The sequence below is a fragment of the Nothobranchius furzeri genome, chromosome 9 (genome assembly GCF_043380555.1).
Source record: "Nothobranchius furzeri strain GRZ-AD chromosome 9, NfurGRZ-RIMD1, whole genome shotgun sequence".
Taxonomy (NCBI): domain Eukaryota; kingdom Metazoa; phylum Chordata; class Actinopteri; order Cyprinodontiformes; family Nothobranchiidae; genus Nothobranchius; species Nothobranchius furzeri.
The window spans coordinates 43,503,184-43,531,047 of NC_091749.1; the positions used below are offsets into that span (position 1 = coordinate 43,503,184).

The 27,864-nt window shown below is 42.0% G+C and overlaps 1 protein-coding gene across 1 annotated transcript in view; it reads left to right on the forward strand.

Moving 5' to 3' along the window:
• The first annotated feature begins 295 nt into the window (after positions 1 to 295).
• The window catches only part of smad3a (SMAD family member 3a), a 43,597-nt gene continuing 16,028 nt past the window's right edge, over positions 296 to 27,864 (forward strand). Inside the window, exon 1 of the mRNA XM_054732313.2 lies at positions 296 to 724. Coding sequence (XP_054588288.1) covers positions 522 to 724 — 203 coding nt within the window. The 5' untranslated portion in view covers positions 296 to 521. The remainder of the gene's footprint in view (positions 725 to 27,864) is intronic.

Genomic DNA, 27,864 nt, shown 5'->3' on the forward strand with positions numbered 1-27,864 from the left:
AACTCCTGCATTTGCATCTGATGCAGACTTCAAGCAGATTTCAGCCGGCGGACTACACACCGCGGAGGGTTCTGAACTTCACAAAACTTTGCGCTTCGAGGATTAGAACAGTCAATAAAACACACCACTAGCGTTACTCCTTTATTTTTTAACGTTTTATTCATAGTTTTAAATCGTATTTTAATTCAGGTTGGAGTTATTTAAATAACATTTGCTTGAGTAGGTGCAGACGGACTAGTTGGTCTTGCGGAGCAGCACTAAATCCACAGCACCAAAGAATACCGGTGCACAATCCGCCGTTTACCTCCTCGAGCCAGGGTAAACGAGTTCGCTAAAACTGAGAAGTTTGGCCCTGGGATGCTCCTGTGTAGCTCTAGATAAAAAACAATAACTTTTTAGCGAAGACTTGCTCTCTTCGTCACTGCGTAGACCGCCACAAAGGTAGTCGTTTTCGTATAACGTCCAGAAGAAAAAAAACCCAGCAGACTTCTCGAGACAGGACGGACTTGACTGAACTCAAGATGTCAATTTTGCCTTTCACTCCCCCCATCGTCAAAAGACTTTTGGGCTGGAAGAAGGGAGAGCAGAACGGCCAGGAGGAGAAGTGGTGCGAAAAGGCGGTGAAAAGTCTAGTGAAGAAGCTGAAGAAGACGGGACAGCTGGATGAACTGGAGAAAGCCATCACCACGCAGAATATCAACACAAAATGCATCACCATACCGAGGTAAGGAGAGCTAGCAGGTTGGTTTGATGCTGACCGTAAAGTTAGCATCTCACGCGCTGTTTTATCCGTTTATTACAGCTTTATAACAAATTATACCAATCTGCCACTGCTTTTACTGTCTATTGCACGTTAAAGGCACCACTTCTTGTGTGAGAAGCAAATATTTCCAGATATTTTCTCGCGTTAATATTTCAAACTCAGTTATTTAGCGTTTATTAAACATCAAAGTTTTAGCTAAGGAAACAGTTCACCAGCTAATCTGTAAATTACGGCTCAAATGTATTATTGTCTGTTATCTATGTGTCATCATATTGCTATTTTGCACTTCAAGTGAATTGAAACAACTCCTAGCAGCTTGGTATGACCCAGATTATGTTGTCAAAAACACGTTTTAAGCATAACGAGCCAATAGCACACATGCAATGTGCACTGGTAGTTATATAACTTGGCCTTAATCTGGAACGTTTTCTAGCGTTGTTAGTGCGTAGGCGAGTCTAGATGGGCTCTCTATCTTCTCTCAATGCCTCTATACAGACATATATCAGCATTTTTATTTAATACAAGTAAATCCACTGCAGGTTACTATGTGTAACAGGTGCTTTCATAGCGTGGGCAGAATTGGAGGCAATGCAACAGCAAACACGAGAAAATATGTAAAAAAAAAACGCAAATAAAGGTGTTTATCATTTGACAAAATATATTAGAGACAAAAATGCTCTCATGGGATGAAAAGTTAACATTTAACACTCTAAATTAATTAATTCAAACGATCTCCTTGGAACAGTAAATAATTCAGCTGTGTTTGGTTTTCAGTGGTCAGATGAATAAATTATGAATAGTGGTTTGGCTTATTGATTTCATTTTTTTTCTCTGCAAGGAGGAGGGAAACATAGCTGTCAGCTGGATTAATAAATGCCATTTTTAGCTCTGACAATTCTAAAGGCTGTATTATTTAACCATCAGTGTGTGCACTTTGGGATGAAACAGTGCTTCACGATTACTGATGGCAACTTTTTCATTAGGTAACAAGTTGGTATTCACTGAACCAAGCAGGAGTAATGTGCAAACGGCCAAGAAGCAAACCGCTAATGAAAAATGCTTAAAAATTTTAAAAGATTTTACCATCTTAAGGTGGCAACGTGTAGTTTCCTGGTGCCAGGGGGCAGTACATACATTTCAGGGTAGTTTTACACCATATTGCTGTGACTGTCGCTAGTTAAAAAAAAAAAACATTACCGTAAATGTTGTTACCTGTGGAACAGAAAGCATGCAACCTTGGCGTGTCTCCTCAAACTTTGATTGTTCTTCAGGTATTTCCATAGAGAGAATGCAATGCAGATGCTAATTTTCTGGTGCTGTACTTTCCAGAGCTGCTCAGGGGTCCTGCGCTTGCCAATGATGTAGTGGTGGGCAGTATAAACTATATAAGGTAGAAACGATATAAAATTGGGTAATGATAGAGTTTTTGGCTCTATCATGGTAACACATGGTGTCAATAAATGTGCACTCTCCCTGACATTGGGACAACAGAATGGCAGTGACTGCAAGTATGGAGAGGGCAGAGGAGGAGGAGCATTCTACTTTTTGGACGTCTTTATTCTGCTGCAATATATTTGCCAAATGTGGATTTTTAAAAGCATGTCATTTTGACATATATTAACAGAGGAAAAAATACATCGCAATAAATATTGTTATTGCACATGCTTCAGATTATATCAGAATATATATTTTAGGCCATATTGCCCAGCCCTACGTCATCATACTACGAAAATACCGTTCAGCCAAATATATATTGCATCTCTTTTTCAATTCTGTTCTCTCACATAGGTTTTGGAAAAAGTTTAGCAGTTTTGTTATTAAATTATTGTTTCTCACTGCCAAGATATTTTTGAATGTGGTAACGTAACTTCTGTAGGTTGTACGCTTAGCCAATCATCTAGTGTGATATCATCGACAGGCACAAGCTTGCGAGCCCTCCAGAAGGAAACTTGGCATCTAATATGGCGTCCTCCAAAGATTTTTGACCTGCACACAATGCAGTTTACACTCAATTTTTATGGTTATATGGTACAATGCTGCCAATATTTTTCAACAACTGGACATCATTTAATTTATTTTCAACATTGTTTTGATGGATATTTACAGAGATTAATGGTATAAACTACACATTGCCTCTTTAAAGTAACTGATAATTGTATTTATTGTTGTTTGTAGCATCCTTTCTTTATATTTGTTAATCTGAGGGAGTTATTAATCTAGTTTTGACTTTTGTTCCAAGCAGTCACTTGATTTATTGCCAGCAAATTGGACACATTATACATTAGTCAAAATGATTATGAACTGTATCTGTAAATCAAAGTATTCTAAACATCAGAATCACTTTTAACTCCTCTGCACGTGTGATCTTGTAACTAATTTATTCTGGCCCCGCATCATCACAAGTTCAGCTTTTTTTTTTTTTTTTTTGTGCTGGCGCTGCTGTAATAAGTGAATTTCCCTACTGTGGGATCCACAAAGTCTATTCTATTCTATTTATTCACAGTGATTCTTCACAACTATTTCATATTGTTAGACCTTCAGTCTATTTTCTTGTGTTTTTTAATTATTGGTAAATAAGAAGCCCAAATCTTTTCTTATGACTTGCATGTGTGTGTCATTCAGATTTAATAGCATACTGTGTCAGATGAAATCTGAATCCCTAACAGGGCACTCCCACATTCTTATTGGCCACAAGTGTACATATAAAGCTACCACAAACCTGTGCCAGCATTCAGAGCTGAGCTCATCCAAAACGTTAAATAATGTCCGCTCTGGTCAAGGTTTAATATTTCCTACCACTAATGCGAGAGTGCATTAAAATGACCCCAGATCAGATCTGGCTGTCAGTGTGGTCCAGCAGTGTCCCTGGAGAGATGCTGTTTCTATTAATTCCCCAAGCTCTGGCTTGCTGACAGCAGCTGCCTGCATGTCCTGGCCTGTCTATGGGGAGGTCATCTCCAATATCTCTGAAGTGAACTTCTTATGAGGCTCAGTGCTGCTGCTTTTGATGCTGGTTTGCAGTGATGCTGAGTGCGGAAGGAAGCTGAGGCCTGGGTATTGATTGGGTCAATAGCTGCGTCAGGTTGTGGGATGGCAGAGCGTATCATGTATCGATATAGAGTACCACAATTAGAAAAGGAGGAAAAAAGACAACTTAAAGGGACGATAACTAGGAGATTTTAGAAAATCTCATAAAGGTTTCTCAAAAGTATAACCTTAGGATAATTTGAATACTTAGATCTAGCTTTGGTATCATTAATTTAAGAAGTACATTTTGTGTGTGTGTGTTGTGACTACTGATGATGCTGGTTTGTTTGTGTTTGGACTGATTTACTCAGAGCCCCCATCCAAAAAACTAAATAAATAGACATTTGTCACAGTCCTACATTGCAGTTTGAAGCTGAAACAAAATGTGTCTGTTGTTGACTAACTCTTGGAAAGGGCGGTTTCTGTACTTGCCTTTCAGGTCATTATGGTTTTGACAATGAGCATGTTTGCTTTTTATAGAACATAATAAGAAGAATTGAAAGCTGAGGCTGTATCCCAGTTTCAAGACTTAGTCACTCAACAACAAGCAATTTTGGCGTTGTGGTGTTGACCTAACTGTCCTCAGTTTCTTTCCCTTATGAAATCATTTCCTCTTCCTCTGAGCTGCAAACTTTGGTTGGTAACAAACACTGATTTGTGTAAAGTGTTACTCTACAGGGATCTAGGAGTATCTGATGGTTTTGGGCTGGACATGATGTGTGGTAGCTTGTAGTACTTGAGTGAAAGAAGATGACTAACAGATGCCTTTTCCTTCTACTGTTGTAAAAACCTAAACCTTTATTTATTAGCAGATGCAAATGTGAACCAAAGTGGAAAATATGAATAGAATTGCTAGAAGGGAAGTGCAGATCTGTTTGACCAATCAACAAACCCACATAATTGGACACAGAAGGCTGATGTTTGGTTCTGTTTGTTTCTTTTATCAATGGCCATGATTGTTTCCTCTGTTTAACCAAAATGAGGAGGCCAGTATAACCTCAGGGTAGTATCTTTTAAACCAAACTTCAACGCATTTTTTATATTTGTCTAATGAGTGATTGTAACCAAAACTCCACGACCTTTCCATAACCCCATCCTTTCTCATGCCTTAATATGCTTTTGCTTTCCTAATAAGTGGCTGATTAAGTGGATATTAGTAACTGACTTAGACTCAAACAAGGATTTATTTACAATCAACATATGCAGTTTTATTATTAAAATAAAGTTAGGATTAAAGGGGACTCTAAAGAAGTTTGAAGTTTTTATGCTCGCGATCGCCACTCAGGCCTAACGCGTAACTGCTGCTTCAAAAGTAAGCTCGTGCATGAGGTACACATGCTGTACGTGCACACTCCTTAACGAAAATAACAGCTGAGACAGTCCTTGTGTGTGTGTGTGTGTGTGTGTGTGTGTGTGTGTGTGTGTGTGTGTGTGTGTGTGTGTGTGTGTGTGTGTGTGTGTGTGTGTGTGTGTGTTTGGCCCGGAAGACAGAAGAGCACAGCAAATTAATAAAAATAACGTGCCTCTGTCTCTGCAGCTGCACTTTCTCGTCAGCCGGCCGAACGTGCAGTGTGTGTGTGTGTGTGTGTGTGTGTGTGTGTGTGGCCCAGAGGACAGAGGACAGGAGAACACGCAGCTAATTAATTAAATAATGTGGTTCTGTGCCTTTCTCTTCAGCACAGCCGACAAAGGTTTATGATGGGTCAGTCCTCCTGCATGCTCAGATCATTCCCGTCCCTTGCTTGAAAAATAGTTCCAAAATGAAAGTTGAACCCACATCTTTTTTATCCATGAATTCAATGCCTTTCGGTGAGTCTCAAATAAAAATCTGGGCATCTTATTACTGTAAAAAATATATCATTAATGTAAAAAAGAAACTCCAAATAACAAATTATGTTCACACCTGGAATCGAACCCAGGTCTTCTGCATGAAAGTCAGACATCTTACTAGGTGAGCTAAAATGTTTATAACCTTGATAACAGCTGAAACAACGTCAATCCAAAGAACGGTTCTGAGCGAAAAGGGCTATTTTGTTGCTAATTTGCGGGAAATATCTAGAAGAAAGTTCTACAGAAAGTAGCTAAGGGTCCTCAGAAATGTAGCTAGGTTTGTCACTAGGCGTTGGGAACAGCGACAAAGTCGCTGAGTTGGCACTGCCTCTCTCTCTGCTGCTAAAGCTACAGATAGCAAATGCTACGGGCTATGCCTGAGTGTGAACGTGCATGAAGCAGCCTGTTTGATCTCTCTTTTTCTGTGATTTTACAGAAACACAGGCAATCACAGTAAAAATGTCAGTGCTCATTCTACAGGGCCAGGGCATTGCAGGAGAATGTATGAAGAAGAAATTTGTTATTTCTATACATGTTTTTGACTGTCAAACTTCCTTAGAGTCCCTTTCACTAAAATTCTTATTCCTGATCTTTATAATATTTTAATAGCAGAAAAAGTATTTGAACAATTTAGATTTGATATGAACTAGTAGGGATGTGTATTAGTGAAATTCTGGCCATAAGATATATCACAATACAGGGGGGATGATGCGATATATCACGATATATTGCGATACATTCAGCCAGACAATGTTAGCAATTTTCTTTAGACTAAATTTATTGTAGGAAAATTATATAAACAGTACAAACTGACACGTAACATGTTTAACATGAAGTATCTGCACCATAATTGAGGGGTTTACATTTCAGTGGTGCAAAAAAAAAACATTGCACACTTCTGCCAACTAGCGGTCGACCTTTGAATTGCCCCAAAAGAAAAGACACAAATGTTTGCATGTCAATTCTTCCAAAATTTTTATACATGGCTTTTCAATATCAATAAAATATTGATATTCTGTTCCTCACTTCTGATTACCTTCAATGGTGTCTGTTTGTTGCAACCACCAGGTACAAAAACTAACTTGTTTTTATTTGACAATTTTTCTGTCCTGCCTGTTTATTATCTTCCTGCATCTCCTCTCAATCCTAAAGAAAAACTGCTACCTGGGTTCATATATATTCACCTTATGAGTTACCTTTGAACTGCAGTTCTAAAAGATCTACCGACCGCAAAAACTGCGGAGTGCGAGCTGCTCGCCGGCCGCATCAGTGAGGTGCGTCACCGAGGACAAAACAGGTGATGCGCCCCGCTCCTCAGCAGTGAAAAGCATCAGGCACAAATGAGACAGAAAACATAAAAGGAAATGATCCGACATGAACGATCGCGTGTTAAATTAGTTTTTGAGGCGGCAACACCTAATTTGATAATACTGTGGCCGTGCTCAGGATGCAGATGTCTGGAGCGCGTCAAAAATCAGAGCTTTGCATGCGCAAGCTGGTTAAGGTTAGGATGGGGGTGAGGGAATGTTAAATTGCAAGAGGGTAAAGGTCACAATTTGGTTAAATGTCCGTTTTACGGCGGGTGTCAGTACCGACGCTCTGGCACAGCGTGTTGCCTCCCGACGCGCAGGAGCTTGCCACCTGCTGACAGCAGGCTGCTGTCTTTTCCGAGGACTGCATCTTGCCGGTCATTATCACGTGACAGCAACTAGTCGATGACAGGCATAAAAAGTCACTATAGAGCGGTGAAGTAGACTAGTGACTAGTTCATACAACCCCTACTGCTCCCCAGAGTGTTCTGAAGCATAATCAGCACGTTCTCTTTGAACTTGATATCAAATTTTCGCCTCCTCTTCGTCTCCGCACCTGCCATGGTTAAAGTTACCCTCGCGGTCTATCACTGGCAAATCAAAAGTGAGACGGATGACACAACCGCCCCCCGTTCTTGCTTGTTACCACATTCCACCCGGCCACAATAAAAAAAAACGGCCATTATTTACCTCCGCCGACTCCGACACCAGCCAAAATGTGATACCCGGCTGTTAATTGAATACAGGCCAATATTTGAGGATTTGCGGTAAATAATTTTACATTAAATATAAATATATAATTAAAAAGTGCCTATGGGACATTTGATACACTCTAGCTCTCAACTCTGTGTGTGTTTGTGTGTGTGTGTGTGTGTGTGTGTGTGTGTGTGCGCGCGCGCGCGCGTGTGTGTGTGTGTGTGTGTGTGTGTGTGTGTGTGTGTGTGTGTGTGTGTGTGTGTGTTAGCAGACAGCTGTACCAGTGTTTCTAAAGCTCAGACTGGTAAAGAACAGGCACTAAAGTTAAAGTTTGACAAGAATAGATACATTTTTATGCATTTAATCTACTGATTTATGTATATAATTTCTCAAGACAGCTTGAAGTGAGTTAACTTGTAAATATTTAATAGGAGGATAAGACACTTCGTATTAATTCAAGAAGAGAGTCAAGTTTATAAAAAGCAAAAAAATTATTTTCTAAGCAATTAAAACATGACAACTCGGGAACTTTATGTGATGAATGGATCTAAGTGGATGGAATGTGAGGTGTGATGATGTGTGAATGTGAGGTTATCAGAACCTTCGTATTTGAAGAAACTGAGTTCTGTGTGGGAGTGAATTTGGTCTGCATTAAACTAACAAATTTGGTTCTTATCAAAAACTCATTAGATGCAATCTGTCGAGTCTACTCTCGAAGACTCCCGTGGTAGATCTGGAATGTGTTGAGATCTGGGGACCCCAGAGGTACCAAAGTCTGTAGAAGAAGCCGTAGTGCCGACTAGACTGGTCTCGAGATGTCTTCAGGTCACGACAGTTGTTACTTGCGTCTTAGGAATAACTCTTACCCCCAAATTCCACTACCTCCGGTCCGCCCCCGCCTTCCGCAGCCGCTCGCTTCCGAACTCAATTTTTCTTGGTACCCGCTCTACAACGGCTCCGCTCCGGTGCGGAGACCTGAGGTGGGCAAACAAGCATGCGCGGGATTTTCGAGATCTTGCGATACATTCCGAGCAATAAACACGGAAGTTAGATCCTAACACCCATTGTGTGGGAGAAGCATCGGCATGAACTGTTTAATCTGCCCATCATTTGTGTTGAGACATCAGCAGTGTTTGGATCAACAAAGTGTGGCTACTTTGATAGTGGAAACTGTATTTATGGCTTACTTTTGTGCATTTAAACTTCAGCCGCCATTGATAGTTGTTAAAAGTTGTTAAACCTGTGCAGATGAAACAAAAAACGCCTTTTGTTTATTGATTTATTGTGAAAAACGGAAGTTGTGCTTGCTCCTTTTCCTGTTGGGCGGTTGTGATTTCTGTCCATTTACTGCGGAGGTGCTCCGGTGTCCGGCGAAAATAGGATTGATTCTATTTTTGCCGGAACAGAGGGCAGCGCACTGCGCCGCACTGCCGGAGCACGGCCGCAGTAGTGGAATTACTCTGATTGACTACAACGGGACCGATTTTGCTCCGGCGTTCGTGTCGGAGCGGAGCGGAGGTAGTGGAATTTGGGGGTTAAGGAGTTGAAGTTGGTTGAGCTTTGTTCTGAAGGAACCATTTGTGGTCACCTGTAGCATGCAACAGGTTTTTGACAGCTTGTCAAAAGGTGCTCTTAGTTAAAGAGGGTTTGCTTCGGATGGCCGCTCCGAAGAACTCACAAGAACTAGAACTGACTCACAGTGAAGTGAGCTCTGTTTTAATGATCGTCATATTTTGATTTACTAACAAGTCAGAATTTGACATGTAAAAAGGGTTTTTATCAACAAACCTCAGAAAACACATCTCATGTCAGATACAGGAGTTCTGATTGGTGGAACAGAAAGCAATGTGTCAGGATATTAGTTTAACCTTTGTCATCGTCATGTGTCTGAGTGTGTGAGCTGTCAGAAGATAGTGATTCACTTGTTAAATCTAAAATTACTGATCATAACATAATAATATTCATTTCAACCACAGTAATTTAAGCACAGATAACCGTATTTTCCAGAGTATAAGTCGCTCCTGAGTATAAGTCACACCAGCCATAAAATGTATAATGAAGAAGAAAAAAAAAACATATATAAGTCGCATTTTTGGGGGAAATTTTATTATTTTTCTTACAAAGTCTGAGACCAAGCATTTCACATTGCAAGACAAGTACCGGTAACAATAACAGAACAGACAATCAGCTCATTCCTAGTCCGGAGCTGGCCCGCAGCAGCGCGGTATACATAATTTGGTATATAAGTCACTTTGGTATATAAGTCGCAGGACCAGCCAGACTATGAAAAAAAGTATGACTTACAGTCTGGAAAATACGGTAATCAAAACATTGTTATTATTCTTCAACCATTATTGTTCATTCAACCATATGATTATTTACTCATCTTGTTCATTATATGATTGAATTTTGAAAGTTCATCTGTCTTGTGCTGTAAAAAAAAACCAGTCTTAGATAAGAGTGAGCTTGGAGGGACCTTGGCGAAGCAACAGTATCTTTCTTGCAGATTAAAGCACCAGAGACTTATGTCTCCAAATGACACGATACAGAAGAGGTTACCTGTAGATGGAAAAAACTTTAGGTTACTGTCGTAACCCTGGTTCTCTGCATAACATGAGTGAGATGTCTCACTATGGGATATGCCCCTCCGCAGATTCCTCAGAAGCACTTATCTCAATACGCCAATCCTGATTGGCTAGTGACCAATCAGTACGCGTCACCTGCTACTGTAGGTAGCAAGTGTCCCAATGCATGCGTCATTCAAGAAAAACACCTCTTCTCACTTCGCCCAGCAAGAAGGGTTGTCTGGTGAGACATCTCACTCATGTTACTCAGAGAACCGGGGTTACGATAGTAACCTAAAGTTCTCTTTCTTAACATTCATTTCGATGTCTCACTATGGGATATGGAGACTCCCGTATTGCCAGACAGCTAATCCAATGATCGCCAACCTACAGGGGTATGTCTTGGCCTGCTGAGGACCCCACACCCAGAATCGGGTGGGTCATAGAAGGGACCGAGACGTCAAGCTTATAGAAGCGTGCAAATGCAAGTGGAGAAGCCCAACTTGCTGCAGCACAAATCTCCTGGACAGACAGCCCTCGAAAAAGGGCCCAAGAAGCAGTCAAGCCCCTAGTGGAATGGGCCCTGAGCCCTGAGCCCTACAGGTGCCTGAATGCCCTGACAGGAGTAAACTAGAGAAATAGCCTCCACAATCCAGTGGGAAAGCCATTGCTTTGTGATGGGTTTTCCCTTACAAGGTCCTCCCCATGACACAAATAGCTGGTCCCCACTGCGAAAGTTCCCTGTCCGAGTAACATACTCCTTGAGCGTGTGAATCGGACACAGCTTGTGCAACCACTCGTCCTCAGGAGAGGAGAAGGGTGGTGGGTAGAAAGCTGTGAGGAGAATAGGAGAAAGGGAGCCCACCACCTTAGGCACAAAGGCAGGGTTGGGCTTCAGGGACATCCTCATGTCACCTGGTGCAACCTGGGTGCATGATTGGTGCACAGAGAGAGCCTGTAAGTCACTGACTCGCTTTGTAGATGCCAAAGCCAGGAGTAGCACCACCTTAAAAGACAGGATCTTAAGGTCCAGGCCGTCCATAGGCTCAAATGGAGGTCCGGAGAGGACCTTCAGCACCAAGGACAGATCCCATGAGGGCACCAGGGGTTGAGACACAGGGAGAGGCCTGCATGCACCCCTCAGAAAGCTACACTCCAGGGGGTGTTGACTTGCTAATTTCTTCCCAAAACCCAAGTGTCGGGCGGAAATGGCTGCTAGGTACACTTTAATGGTGGAAAAAGTCTTCCTCCCATCCAGCAATTCTTGCAGGTAAGACAGAATGACATTCACTGGGCACTGGGAGGTGAAATATCCCTGCCCTGGCACCAGGCTTCAAACACCCTCCATTTACAGTCATATAGGGACCTAGTGGAGGGGGCCCTAGCATTCTGAATGGATCAAATGACCACCTGGGACAGCTCTGCTGACCCTAACCCGCACCTGTCAGGGGCCAGGCCCACAGGGTCAGTCGTTCTGGATGAGGATGGAAGATTGAGCCTCCAGCTTGGGACACTAGGTCCCTGCGAGGCAGCAGTTTCCAAGGTTGGCCCCCCAGGAGCTGGAAAATGTCCACCAACCAATGCATGGCTTGCCAGTATGGGGCCACCAGAATGAGTGTGTGGCGCTGAGCTCGTACCCTCAGCGAGGTGGGTGGTGAAATGTTAGTGAAAAACAATGTAAGTGCTTGTGACGTTTGTTTTGAGCCGGCACAGCTGGTTGCACGTCCTGGTCCCACCCTGAACTGATCAGGAACTCTGCGGGGAGGGTCCCGTGGGGGTGGGGGGGGGGGTGGGGGGGGGGCACCATGGTAACACCGAACAGGTGGAGCCGGGTAACTGCCAGCTGCAACATCGGGAGGGAAAGAACTCCGTCAGGATGCTCTTTTCTTGGGTTGCCACAGTGGTGGAGCGGTTTGGGTGCAAGACCTCTGTGGCCAAACTGGTTGAGGCGCTGAACCCAAAGGAGCTGGTTGAACTGCTTGAGGCTTTGGGTGCTTCGGGATCTGGAACTGAGGCGGGGCTCGGGCAGCTGCCTGAGGAAAAGTCGGCCGAGCTGGTGGAGCAGGTGAAGGCTTCCGGGTAAGGCAGAGTTGAAGGGCTTCATATTCTTTTTTGTTTTTTGCCTCACACCGTTGTTGCATTGATGCCAGTGCAGAGCCAAAAATGCCTTCAGGCACAATTGGCATGTCCAAAATGTCCTCCTTCTCTCTATCAGAGAGGTGGGTGAGGTTCAGCCATCGTGCACGTTCCTGAAGCACCATCATGCTCATGGCTTTACCCGTGGCCTGGACCGCGCAGCGCTGCACCCGCAGGCAGATGTCGGTCAGCACGGTGATTTCCTCCCACGCCTCCAGGTCCAGTTTTGTATTCATGTCTTCACAGAGCTCGGCTTGGTATGCTGAGAGCATGGAGGAGACATTCAAAGCTCGAACCTGGAGGGCGGCAGCCTTGTACGCCCTCTCGTTCAGTGCCGACTGGAAGCGGTCCGCCTTTGCAGGGAGAGCGGGAGGTCTGGAGGAAGTTGCCGAGAGCTGTGGGTGCAGGTGGGCTGCAACCAGCGGTTCCATAGGCGGCATGCATAGCATGCCAGCCTTATTCATACCCTCGAAGTCCAGCGAGGAGGCTCCTTGGACAGGAGACCTGGAGCTGAAAGGGTGCTTGTCCCAGGATGATCTAACCTCTTCGAGGAACTCTGGGAAGGCAGGCAGGAGAGGCTTTGACACCCTTTTGGCCTGTGACAGCTTGTTTCCCTCGTAGCAGGATCTGACAGCTTCAGTGACCACGGTGGGCCAGGTGATGTTGAGCCTGGTCACAGCGCGTCGGCAGACTGACTGCAAATCCAGGTGGGCGCCGGAGAAACCCCTCCATCCCTGGGAGAGGACGAAAAGCTAGGCATAGAAGCCTGAGCGAGGGGGAGTAAAACGTTATCATCCTCGTCCTCCTCTGAAATGAGGAGTTCCGAGGTGTCCTCGTTGTCTCTGTAGTCCAACTCCAACACGTCCTCGACGGGGTGGCTCTGAATGGCCAGTTCGAGCTGGAAGCCCCAGCTGGGCTCAGCACACGGTTCCGGCTCCAGGAGGGCATGTTTGTCGACATCCCTAGGCGATGGCCCAGGGGCCGGCAGGCATGGGTCCTTCCCTGACAGGCTAGCTTGGTGCGCTAGCCGCCAGCGACGGCTCTTCAGGGTAAAGCAAGCACAGCTCTTGCATGACCCGGGAACTTCTAATGCTAGCTGGGCGTTTTCCAGCCCGAGGCAGCCCGAGCAGAACTTGTGTGGGTCTTTGCTCGAGATTTCGACTCCCGTACAGGAGAAGAATGCAGTTTATAAAACTGGAGCTAACATGTGAAGCTGAAAAGCAGCTGAGAGTTTAAGACTGTCTCCAAAGTTGACAACAAGCTAGCCGATTATCGGCGGTTCTTACGCCTCGTTTTCTCTTTCACTCAGCTAAGTTTTATTTCATATTTTACTTAAATTCACATTAAATACACAGCTGTAGGGGTTTGAAACGTTAAAGAGAAGCCTTACCTTTTACTCAGAGTTAAATACTCAGTGTTTTGGATTAGGATCCTTCACCGGTGTCGGTACAGGATCTGCTCGGGTGCAGGATTGGCTCGGGGTCCTTCGACTGCTGATGACGTCACATTACTGCATATCTACTCAGCTTTCACACATACGTTTAGGAAAGACATCAGCAGTTTTGTTACTAAATTCTTGTTTGTTAACAAAAATGTTTTCTTTATAATTGTAATTTGTTAATAAAACGCCATATTATCTTTGTTTTGTAAAGAATGTGAAACTGCATAAAACCAACATCGGACTGACAAAATATAGAACAGTTCTTATATGTGAAGCCATATCTGTTTGTATTAATGTGGAGCTCGTCTGTATATTTCCTTAGTTGTTATCTAAATACATTCTTTGACTCAAAATATTGCTTGGTGTCTTTCAATAAAGTTTTTAGATTTAATTTTGCCCCATTTCATCAACATCAAGAGCTTTTGAGGGTCACCGTTTATCATTTGCTTATATTTTACATTTCATTTAGATATTCAAACATATTTTCCCCAAAAAGTGTTGATTTTTGGACTACAGGACTACAACTACTTTGACGTCATCAGCAGTTGAAGGACCCCGAGCCGATCCTGCACCCGAGCAGATCCTGTACGGACACCGGCTTCCAGCAGCAGCGGGCTGCCCACGGAGGTGCCTGACTTTATATCGGCTCTACCAAAGAGGCTTATCGACCAATGCCGATGATGAAAAATGCTAAATATCGGCCAGATTAATCAGCCAACCGATAAATCGGTCAACTCCTAATTGTGATAATAAAAGCCCGACAATATTAGCAAATTTTAAGACACACCCAGCTTTACTGCAAGATCTCGTTCTATCAGAATGAAGGTGGTAAAAACTGCAGCCACCTAGCAGTCAGAGTTTGAATTGGACCACATAAAAGAAAAACAGTCAACATTTGCATGTAATTTCTCAATAACACAACATATGTTTCAGTGTATCGATATTTTCTTACATCCCAGAGTGAGATGGTTGCAGGTTTGAATCCCCACTGCAGCTTTTCTGTGCAGAGTTAAGCCTGGTTCATGCTTCTCCGTCAGCTCCGCAAGGGACAGACACGCACGGATTGACGGAAGCATTTTGCTCTCATACTTCTCCGTCTCCTGGAGAGTGTTGCAAAGCAATTGCCCGGCAGGACAACAGAGGGCGTAGCGCTGTTCTGTGGTATCCTGTCATGTATCCGGTCCAAGATAGTGTGTTTATATTGTGTTTTTTGTGTATATAAGAGACTTTTAACACGGACATATTTGTCTCTCATTCTCCCACCTCATCATGCGCTCCCCACCTCTAAACCCACGTTTCCTGTCATTTCCGTCCGCAAAAAAACGCTTGCTGCGCATCTTTTCACTCCTCCAGTCACGGGAGAATTAAACGTTCATATTTTTAGAGTTTTTTCGAGAGGTATTCTTCAAGCTTCTCCGTGTCTGCCGCTAGTTATCTTCGGCTCTCTGCAATGGCGGCGCTGTAAACAACGGCAGCGTCCCGACCAATCACAAGCTTGCGTAATCCGTCTCGTTCGACAGATGTTTAAAAAAGTGGGCTCGACTCCGTACGTACTTGCGTGCCTGCCGGAGCCCTGCGCAAGGACGGATAATGGCGTTGCGTGTCTCCGCACTGACGCAGACGGAGAAGCATAAATCAGGCTTTAGCGTGTTCTCCCCATGCACATGTGGATTTTCTCTCCAGTCTCCTCACACAAACAAAAAACATGCATGCTAGTTTGATTTGCAACCCCACATTGTCCTATTGAGTGAATGAGTCAGTAAGCGAGTGAGTGTGTGTGGTTGGTTTGTTGTTTACTCTTGCGCTGCTCCAAGTTGCAAATTGAGCACACCTCGACACAGTGTTGCGATCTGCGTCCATAACAAATTTTTTGCAATTTCTAACAACTTTTCAGACCCACTTCATGACATTTCCCCTAAAAGTTCCTAGTGAACAACCTAGCAACATTTTTAAAGTCCCTCAGCTACTTTCTGTAGAACTTTATTGTCGATATTCTCTGCAGGTTAGCATAAACACTCAGCCTGCGCTTCAGACCGTCCTTCCTGACATTAGGAAAGGGAATGATGTGCACATGTGCAGCATAATTACCTTACATCAACTGACCAATCCTAACCCTCCTCTGTAAATGTCAATCGCTCAAAAAACTTGTTTTACCAGCTAAATAAGTTCAAGATACAGAAAGCCATTTCTGAACTGGAGTTATATTTTTTCAGAGCTGCAAACTCTCACGAGATGAACGTGAGACACACATTTGACTGTCTTTCCTCTCCACACCTCCAATTTCTCTGCTGATAAATAATAATAGTTCATCCATCTGAGCTACATGTTGCACCGCGCTACTGTACACATACCCCTACAGCTACGCCGCACAGAATCACACAATTATTATGCAGTAGGTTATGAAAGTTTATATTTATCTTTTTTATATTACAAATGTTTGCACTGTATGGCTCTTGTTATTGGTATTTGGAGTATTTTTGTTATCAACGTTAATTAACAATCATGTTAAATAATCATGATTATTATTTTTGCAGTAATTAAACAGCCCTAGTCCAGCGTGTCCCCTCCATTCGCCCAATGACTGCTGGAGATAGACATCAGTGAGGAAAAGTGGTTCAGAATGAGGGGGGCCATGTCTGCCATCAATTGATGTTTCTATGATCCAAACAAATCCTGAAATATTGTTTTATTGATGGTAATAAAGACGTATTACAGAAAGCATCTGTCTCACTGAAGAGGATGTTTTATCTGTCTCGTTTGTGTTCATTTTCAGGGGCTTTGATACTGATTCAAAAGAGCAGACTGAGAGAAAGTGTGCAAGTAATTATGGGGGAATGCGAAGTGTTGAAGAGGAGTTGGGGACTCCCAGTGTTGTGTCTGGCGTCTGGAGGGGACGGCTTATTGTCATAATGGAAGAATGTGCTTTTAAGATGAGACATTTGGGGTCAACAGATGAAGACATGAAAATATAGTGGAAAGAACCTGAGAGGAAGTAACTGAAATATGAGTATGAAAGAGAAAGGAGAACCAGAAAGCCAAGTGTTCAGATCAAGGGAGAAAATAGAGCAAATTGTTTTGGCAAGAGGGAGTGTCCCGGATCCCCGAGCTTATCAGAGATAGACTGTGGTTAGTGCGGTTTGCGTGTGAAAAATTAAGATGCTAATAGCTGAGATAGAACTGGCTTGTTTTCTGCTAGACAGCAAGTCTACATGAAAAGGAGTGTGTGACTATATTTAAATACATACGTTAGCTATTGTAACAAAGAAGCGTTGCATGTACCTGCACTACTTCATACTCCAAATGCTTGAGTCAGATGCCTATAAGCTATTAAGACTGTAAAGCAGGCTTTCTTCTCCAGTACAAACTGCCTTTATTTTATGTTTAAATGACAACCTTGTGATTTAAAAAAAGTATTTTTCTTTATTGGTTCTATAATATATATGAATGTAAAGACACTTTAGCAGATAAAGATATTCATCTTGATTCTGATATTGTCTTTATTTTTTTCATTTAACTATGCATCCTTACATACTGTCAGATGTTTAAAATCCCCACTCTCGTCTTTCACCTGACTGAGCAGACCTAACATCAGGTATCACACCTGAGTCATCCTAGACAGCGTAGTTCAACATGGACACGCTGCAAGACAGGTCACAGAGAGTTTATGTGTGTAGTCTGTCTGTGTGTGTGGTTTGCTGCACTAATGACCATAATCAGTTGCCCTTTCCAGTTGGGTTCAGGATTCCTGCCACTGTTTTATTTGCTCTACAGACAGTGGGTGGATGCTATGAGTCAATGTATACATAAACATTTTGTATGTGTTTAAAGATTGTTCTACAATGGTTTAATGTAATCTACAGCATCCCTATATACCGGCTACTGCTCAGCCGTATTTTTTAGAGGAAGTCAGACAGTACTCATAAAATTGTGAAATTGTATTTCTTGCTGATTCTTGAGGTAATTAAAGTTGGCAGATTTATTAGTTTGATCTTCAAATGTCTGATAAAATAGCTTTTTTAGGACATATTTTATGTTTAAATTGTATCATTTATTAAAAGGAAATCACACTTTAGGACACTGTTCTTGCTCCAGTGTGTGTGTGTGTGTGTGTGTGTGTGTGTGTGTGTGTGTGTGTGTGTGTGTGTGTGTGTGTGTGTGTGTGTGCGTGGTTTAGTCACCTCAGAGGAATGCTCTTTTTGCCTGCTGGGGCTTTGAGGAGGGCGTGGGCTGCTGTTTGGTTTGTGGCTTGAAACCATGGGTGGAGGGGTAACAGACATCTCTGCCTCGACTTGGCCCTGGCTGTCTCACTATCTGCGGGGGAGTGCACATGCACGAGGCAGAGGCACACACACACACACACACACACACACACACACACACACACACACACACACACCCACACACACACACACACAGTCACAAAATCACACACAGAAACATTAACCAGACAACAAATGTGCCTTTGTGCTCCACTGGCTGCCGCTGCCACTACTGCACCCTTGACTACAGCTGGATCTGTGTCGCAGAAACAATTTAACATACATAAACTGAGGTTTAAAATGGGGAAGGGGAGTTTGTTATTAGAAGAACTGAAAGTATTATTGAAAAAACTGAGCAATTAATACACTAGAAGGCTATCAAAGGGCAATTTCATTGAGAAATTGTTCTTTAGATGTTATTTGTGAAATACGTTCAGTTATCTCTCTAAGTTTCACATTCAGGTCGAACATTAAGTATTCTTCTACCCCTATTTCCTGAATTAGATGCTGATAGAAAATAGACGAGTAAATGCTCAAGTCAGATAAAACGACACAGACCTATGTCACACTGTCATTTGCATTAAGGGACTTACCCACCTTGGCTCGCAACCGGGACAGGCTTTGTTGATTTATCATCTCGGCCAGTAGAAGTTAACCGTTAGCCTTAACAACTCCACCACATGGCAGAACTCCTCCAGGCTTGTGTTATTTGGAGAGATAAAATATCAATGTTGTAAGGAATAGAACGATGTTACTGTTAGCCAATCAGACGGGAGATATCTGTATATCAGGAAATAATAATGAGTAAGTCTCCAAATCCTGGCATGTTCTGATGCCCACTTCTCCTTTCTGAAACAGGGAGGATTTCCAGTAGCAGTGAAAATTAACCTAGAAGTTAAATGTTGACTTGAAAAAGCTAAAGTTATTTATTGTAGAATTCCTTCACACTTGAGCAGCCATATTTGATCATGGGTTAATTTACTAGAGTGCTGGGAACCCCTGTGCACTCGGGGCTTCACCCATGGTTTTTAAATCTCTCAGGCTGGTGAAGTAGAAATTATTCTCAAAGGTTGTTTTTTAAAAGTGAATGTGTTGGCGTTGCTTTAATCCATGTGATCAGTAATAATTAGAGTAGATAAAGACTGTTTTCTACTAGTAACATTATTTGGTAAAAAGGCTATTCAAGAACTTAGTACCTTTCCTGGCTAAAACCTGCTTGATCTTCATTCAGTGAAGTAAAATTAACATTTTCTTATTAATTTTTTCTTCCTTCACATTTTTAAATCAAATATTTTCCTTTTCCCCTTTTTTTATTACAATATATATTTATATAGAAAAGGAAGCTGGGTTAAGACACAGTTAGGAATTAATGATCAAATGAATCATCTGACGTCTGAGCGGTGAACAGGTAAGCGAACATTCCTTACATGGGAAGTCCCGCTCTCACATCAAGAAGGGTATAGCTGCAGACCTGCAGAGTCACACCTGCAACAGCGAATCTGCGGTTCTCCAGGTCTGCGGCCTGATCACATCTTCCTCGTTCCTCACTGACCCTGGATGTAAACATTCGCTCCTTTATCTCTGATCAGCAGACAACTGCTTCGACACATTTCGCGACTGAATTATAGTAACACATAGACAGTCACTAGTCTCAACAAAAATATAGTAGACCAACAGAATTGTAAAGAAAATTATCAGAACATTTTAGGAGTGTTACTTTCGCTTTAAGATACGTTGTTTGACTGTTTATAGTGAGAACATGGAGCATTTTCCCAACTGTTCATCTGACTACTTTCATAAACTGATGTTAAAAGCGAAACATCTTTCTGTCTGATGTGGTCACTGCTGCACAAATGTTACTATATTAGGAATTTAGCTTACCTCGACTTTATAAATTTTCAGGTGCGCAGTTCAATAAAACAAGCACTGCATGCGAGCAGCAGCAGTGAGGTCAGAGACGATCTCTTAAAAATATCCGTGTGATGGACTCCGTAGTTTTTTTTAACAAGTTAAAAGAAGAGGCAAACGTGTTTTCCCAAATGCTGCATCAGTCCAAGCAAGGCACTTATCTTCTATTTTAGTAGCAGAGCAAGGCTGCTTTGTTGTGTGCATCAGTGAAATAGGAGTACCCGGAAACAGGCCAGCATGGAGGAGAGACTGCTACCACAAAAACAGCTCTCCTAATGTCTGAAAGAAGCTCCTTTATGAAGGGAGAAACTACCGGTGATTTTCTACATCTGCGGTAGAGACGAAGCAGCGCATTTCACCCCGGAAGTTGTTGTCCGTTGCCGGTAGACGAAGGCGGGCAAAACAGGAAAGGAATCTAGTAGCGGACGGACATTGTTCCGTGCCTTTGGTATTTGGAGGAGATTTTAGTGAAGGCGGAGAAGAGGGCGAACTAGAGGAAAAACAGGCAGATTCCTCCTCTATTTACAAACTCCTTTAACAAGTGGGTGTGGTGTGTCGACTACCGGATCTGACGTCAACTAATTTTTAGAATCAAGCCGTCGACGTCATTGACGCTTCGCTACAGCTCTAGTTTCGCCTTTTTGAATTTCAAGCTGTGAATAAATGTCAGAATTTATTTTTATGAGTCATTTTTTCTAATTAATTAATCAAAATTAACGTGTAGAAGTCCCAGCCCTAATATTACCAGTCAAAAGTTTTAGAATGGCCCAATTTTTACTGTTATAATTGCAGTTTAGGTCATTCAAGTCCAATGAATAGCTTGAAATGGCACAAAGTTAAGTGGTGAACTGCCAGAGGTAAAAAAAAAGAGGTGAGATTACTCAAAACTGAAAAATAATGTACATTTCAGAATTATATAAAAAGGCCTTTTTCAGGGAACACAGCTGTTCTGCAGCAATGGAGGTTAATGAAGCCTTGAAAGCTGTTGCTACTAATTCCTACAGGTGTTCCAACTTTTCTCGATTACTCACAACCCCTTCTGTCTGCATAAAACCAGTGTTGGAACATACCCTCGTTAGCATAAGTTGAACAGTATTGTACTGCTCATAATAGTGTGTTACTACAAAAATGGCGAGAAAAGGCAGTTAACAATGGAAAAAAGACAGACCATCATAACACTTAAAAATGTCGGTCTTTCCTACAGAGAAATTGCAAAGAAAGTCAAAGACGGTGAGTACAGTTTCCTTCACCATCCAAAGGCACTCAGAAACTGGGGTAAACTCTGACAGCAAGAGGTCTGGCAGACCCAAAGCCACAAGGGCACCAGAGGACAAGTTTCTGAGAGTTAACAGCTTGCGTGATAGGCAGCTCACAGGACAACAGCTTCAAGCACAGCTTAATAGTGGTCATAGTAAGCAAGTCTCGCTTCAACTGTGAAGAGAAGACTTTGAGCTGCAGGTTTGGCAGGATGAGTTGCAGCTAGAAAGCCACTGCTAAGACATCAGAATAAGAGAAAGAGGCTTGCCTGGGCCATGAAACACCCCCATTGAACTACTGAAGACTGGAAGAAGGTATTATGGAGTGATGAGTCCACATTTGAAATCTTTAGTTCATCACGCAGGATCTTTGTATGCCGTTGAGTAGGTGAAAGGATGGTTCCACAGTATGTGGCATCAACTGTCAAACTTGGAGGAGGAAGTGTGATGGTCTGGGGCTGTTTTGCTGGATCCAGGGTCAGTGACTTGTACAGAGTAAGAGGCACCCTGAACCAAAACAGCTACCAAGAGGCCATAGAAGAGGCTATATTGATGAGTCAAAGGTTTAGAATACATTTTGGTCTATAAATTTATTCCATGATTACTTTTTAACTCCAATTACTTATTTGTACTATGCTTTTATTTCAGAGTGCAATGTGACATAAACTCATTCACTGCCAGCCGGTCCCTCATCAGAAAGCCCTTCGCTGCCAGTGTTTTTCAGCATTTTTACTGTTGTTTTAAGAGTCACACAACGTTGCGCTTGATGTAAATGCCAAAACTACCAAAACAAGAGGAGACTCACTTCTTGCATCAGGAAGAATCCGTGCCTTTCGAGCGTTATCCGTTCCTTCATAATCTGTTGTCGAGTTGTGATCGGCAGAAGCTTTTCCGGTTCGCACTTCACTTTTTTTACAGCAGTGGCCCAAAACGATACTTCCTGATCATGTGACATGTGATGTACGCGGGTGAAGGTCAGCTTTAGAGCTGGGATGTTTGTTCTCACTGTGGATGGTGGCTAGCTCTGATGCCCACACGGTAAAAAATGCAAATGATGACTTTAGTCTGCATTGGCAGTGAATGAGTTAAACGGCATAATTTCCAATAAAGAAACTGGAAAAATTGGGGCATCCTGAAACGTTTGACTGGTAGTATATATATGTATATATATATATATATATATATATATATATATATATATATATATATATATATATATATATTAGGGCTGTACGATATTAGGAAAACCTGCGATATTCGATAACAGTGCTTAATATTGCAATATCGATATTACTCACAATAAATGAACAAATACTAAAGTATGCAGTGTTGATGTCGTCTGGCGTGTGACGTCTGCTCTGGGTTCAAAGCAAACAAAAACTAATGCATGAATTCCATTACAACATAACATTTTTATTGAAAAAATATGCAGCTGCACCTGCTACTGTATTAGCAGCAAAAGAACAAGCTGCATGCATGCAGTTTCTCAGTGACTTTAAAACATCACCTCCACCATAAAACTTTTTCTGATGCTCCAAATACAGAAAAACATCCCTTACCAGGGTTTTTGAATTAATAAAAAAATCAGAAAATAAGTTTAAATTTTAAATAATAGTTAACATCACTTAAATTCAACAGCAAATTATCTCATTGCTACTGAAGATTTTCTCCACTTATGTGGTTATGATATAAGGCAGTTGCTGTAATTGGGAAGTGAACTGTGCTGGGCCAAACTAGGAGAACATTAAGATTTTCTGAGGGAAAGAGAAAAACAATTGTCCACCTTTCAGAAGAGGAACTGGCAAAAAAAACTACATGGAAAATATGTGAAAACGTTTGTTTTTAACCCCAAATTGAACAAGTTTACCTTGATCTTAAAAAGCAGCTCAGATGATGAAACTGCAACTATGATTCTGATAACAAGCTAACAAATTGAACTAGCTCCTCTAAGATAACCGGCTAGCAGAGCTTCTGACTGACAGTTTATGTGCAGCAGCAAATCAACTATCCTGATTAACAAGGTTATAAAAGCTCATGAATGAAAAATCACTTTGATGTGTGGGGGAACTTTTCCAGGCCCTCTTTAGCAGGGTGGGACTGGGAGGAGAGTGCTGTAGCCTTTTAGCTGGAAGCTAACCGGAGCCTGGGGCTAACGTCACCACCCGGTGGAACACTAGCGACATGAAGGTGGGTTGGTTCACTGGCACGTGTCGGAGTCAGCCCGGTTATTATCAGCTGCTTAACGACATCGAGCCGACTCACGTTCACGTTTGAAAGCAGCGCTGATTCCGGAAACCTCAGCACAATGTGCGTTCATTAATCTGAGCCAGCATGACGAACAAGGGAAGCGAGCAGCAGCGGAAAGCGGGGGCGGAGCGGAGATAGTGGAATTTTGGGGTAAGGGTCTACGTAGGGGGCGGGCGTATTACGTGAACGGACCCATCTGATTGGCCGCATATCAGAGGGGCTACATTTGATTGGTCAAATAATACTTCCACGTAAAAAACATAGCTGGTTTACAAAAAGTTGATGTATGACACAGATGGAAATGTTTGAACCAAACATTTATCGCCGTTTTTGACGTGCTTTGCGATGGGCCTATCGCACGTCCTGTTATCGCGATGACGATAATTTTTCGATATATTGTGCAGCCCTAATATATATATATATATTTATTTATATATATATATATATATATATATATATATATATATATATATATATATATATATATATATATGTGTGTGTGTGTGTGTGTGTGTGTGTGTGTGTGTGTGTGTGTGTGTGTGTGTGTGTGTGTATTCCGTCATCCCGTGGGACTGTGTGGCCAGTGCAGGGACTGGGAATCTTGTTAAAGCTAGAGACCAATGTCCAGGAATCAGTCACAAAGCTGAAGCTGCACCACTGCTAAAAAATCTACTAAGGCCCGGAACCAGTTGCAAAGCGGAACACACAAATCAATCGTCAAAACGATTGCTGCACGGCACAAGCCTTCTTGACTGTTCGCAGTGCTTCGCAGCTGATGTGACCGAGAGTGTAGGTTAACAAGGGCGCTGATTAGAAGCGCTCGTCGTTCAACGGCGCTTTGCGGCGCATCGTCTTGCTTCCGTGTCTGGTGTGTTCCAGGTGTAAGGCATTCATGCAGATGAACAAGCAGAATGTTCTGGAATGGCCATCTCAGTCTCTAGACATGAATAGTACTGAAAATCTCTGTGGTGTGAGTTAAAGAGAGCTGTCCATGTTCAGACGCATCAGACCTGAATGAGTTATGGATGTTTGTAAAGAACAATGGTCCAAAATACCTTCAACCAGAATCCAGACTCTCATTGGAAGCAATAAGAAGCATTCAGAGGCTGTTATTTCTGTAGAAGAAGGATCTACTAAATATTGAGTTAATTTCTTTTTTGCACATGCCTAAATTTGTTAAAACTATTATTGCACACTTTTTATCCTATAAACTTAGTTTTACTTCTCAAACATCACTGTGTGTCTCTTATATGGCATATTTAACTTAAATGTTTTATCATAACAACCAGGGATTTATACAGGGAAATTATGAAGAGGCTACCCAAACTTTCGCATTCCAGTTTATATCAGATGTTATGTTAACTGGTTTAATACATGAATAAAAGTCATTTTGCACATCTGTAGTTGTTATAGATGTGCTACAATAGATAACATTCATTTTTTAGACATACTGTTTTACTATGATTTCTTGTGTATGCATCTGATTTGTTACCTTATAGCACAGGGTGTTGTTTGTTTAGATACCAATAGATTAAACATTAATTACACTGGATTAGTAGGTCTGATGGTCCTTCCAACTGCAGAAATAAACCTTCACTAGCTTGTGAATATCCATTTAGTCATTTATTATTTTCATAAAGAGAAATTCTGCTCAGCTCGTTGAGTATCAGCAGTGAAACGAATGGCTCCCTCCTCTGCCTCTCCATCAGTTTCCAAGTCTAGACTGTTATTTGTAGTCTAGGCTCGCTGATCGTGTGTCTGCTGGTTTTGTATTTCACATTAGGTCCTTCTTCACTGGTCCCTGTACGCCATGATATCACCGATGTGCCACAGTTAGACTTTTTTCTCACAGTTTACAGTCATTCCCACCCCCAACTCTACCGTTGTCCAAAAAGAAAAAGTCTAATGGCTTTTCCAGAGAGAGTGGGTGATGCCTGTGGAATACGTTTCTCTGCATGAACCTCACTGCTGTTCACAAACTAACATTTTTGCACTTTTTGTTAATATGTTGGCCAAATTATAGCAAATATAAAACCATGCATTCAAATATTAAATTAAGACATGCTTGTATATAGGTCCAGCTCTAAAATACAAGATGAAACCTTGATCTAATTTTTTTTAAAAGTTAGATAATTTTCAGTAGGGTTGCAACATTGAGAAATTTTGGTTGTATGATTATAGTCTGAGGAAGACTCACGGTTTCATGATTACCATGATTATTTTACGTGAATTGATTTCACAACTGTATGAGCATATACATATATGAATAGAAAAAGCATTCTATAAAGTATTTGATCCCCTAGAAGACATTTGTTGCTGCTTTTCAGAGATACTTCTTAAAACAAATATATTTGTTAAATCTAAGTAATCTTTGTTGTTTTTAAATAATAGTACAAAACTTTAAAATGGATATTCCAGTCTTATTTAGTTCTTTATTGTACACAGAGTAATAAGGTTTAGCTGTTACCATTGCTGACATGTTTCGACGTTCACTTCCGCCTTCGCTGGATGTTGATGGCGTCACTTCCTTTTATCCGCAGGCAGCAGAGGACAATATTGCCTTCTCCTGCTGATTGCAGGGGGTCCCTACAATTTTTCTCTGTGCTGAGGTTGCGAGGTTACCAAGAATATATTTTTAAAAATTACATTTATAAAATGTAACACACCCAGTCGTGTAATCAAGGCTCTGTGGGAGTTACAACACCGTATATCTGTGTAAAGGTTGTAATTAATCATGTTTGATGTGTGTATGGGGGTTGGCGTGTCATGACTCATTTTGGACAAAGTAAGAGGGGTCCTTGTCTAAAAAATGTTGGGAACCACTAGTCTTGATTATGGTCAGGTCTAGTACTCTGAAGGATTAATAAACAACACTCCAGTTATATTACTAACTAATAATTCTTGGCCCAAAACACCTGAACCAAGGCTATCATGTGGAAAATGAAAATGTGGTTGATGTAACAGGTGTTTTATTCCTATCAAGAGTGAAACCTGTCTTATCACTCAAACACAACTAAACAAAAGCACAAACCGGTGACACGTGTGTTCAACATAATTCAGAATGACTCCTGAAATACCTGTAACTTAGACTGGTTGAGTAGTTGTGTGTCCAACCCAGAGAGTGATAGCTGCCTTTTCTCCATAGTGAATGTTTAATTTTTTTTATTTTTATGTGAGGTTATTGAAGAGCAGCAGCCTTCTGCTAATATGTCATTGCAGTTCTTTTGGTAATGGCTCGACTGGCTGGCCAAAGATGTTATGGAAACACCAAAGACCATTTCAAGCTTCCACCCCCACTCTTTTTCTTTCCTCCGTAGTAGAAGCTGAGCATGAGGACGATGAGACAGACGGGGGACAGGGAAGGGGGTCTCGTGGGGGGAGCTGATTCAGACACTCTGATCTGCCCTGAGCTGTTCAGACATATTGTCCAGGTGCACCCGTCCTCCTTTGTCCACCACCTACTATCTTTGCTTATTATACAGATACAATGACTTGTGGTTCTCATGGGTTTTTTTTTTTTTGCATATAGAAAAACAAATTCTGAAAAACAAAGTTTTTACTACGACCATTGCTGTCCTGTTTTTGAGTGGTTAAAATGTCATTTGTGTGTGAGGTTTGGCAGAGTTGTAAAAACTCTGTCGTGTGTGTGTGTGTGTGTGTGTGTGTGTGTGTGTGTGTGTGTGTGTGTGTGTGTGTGTGTGTGTGTGTGTGTGTGTGTGTGTGTGTGTGTGTGTGTGTGTGTGTGTGTGTGTGTGTGTGTGTGTGTTGAGCTTTCTTCAGGCAATGGCCAGTCTGAACACACACACACTTAACATATATGTCCCCGAGCCTTGGCTGCCACCCCTCTCCTACCCCCTCCCCAGATTAGTAGGACTCAATCTGCTCTGTCTGCAGTCTGTTCAGGGGTTCAGTCAGTAAAACACTTATCTAAAATGTATGTCTACCGGTCATTTCACTTTATCATATTCACATTAAAACTGTTCCCTCAGACAGCTCAGTGCAGCTGAAGTAAAGCTGTATCACAATATGCTTGTGTGTGTGTGTGTGTGTGTGTGTGTGTGTGTGTGTGTGTGTGTGTGTGTGTGTGTGTGTGTGTGTGTGTGTGTGTGTGTGTGTGTGTGTGTGTGTGTGTGTGTGTATGTGTGTGTGTATGTGTGTGTGTGTGCATTTCCTACCATCCACACATACAGTATTGGCTGGCTGTAATGTCAGCTTCTGGTCATGAAGCATTATGGCAGTGACACACTTTTCTCTTTAATTAATAAAATCTATATTAATTGGTCCCTTTCCCTTTTTGGGAGTCGATTTTGCTTTCGCTCTAATAACGGTAACTCCAGCTCTTGCTTCTCGCTCTCAGAAAGAAAATCAAGATGTTGTTATGATAAAATGATAGCAGTGTGTTACTATGCTCCTGTTTTATTTCTTTA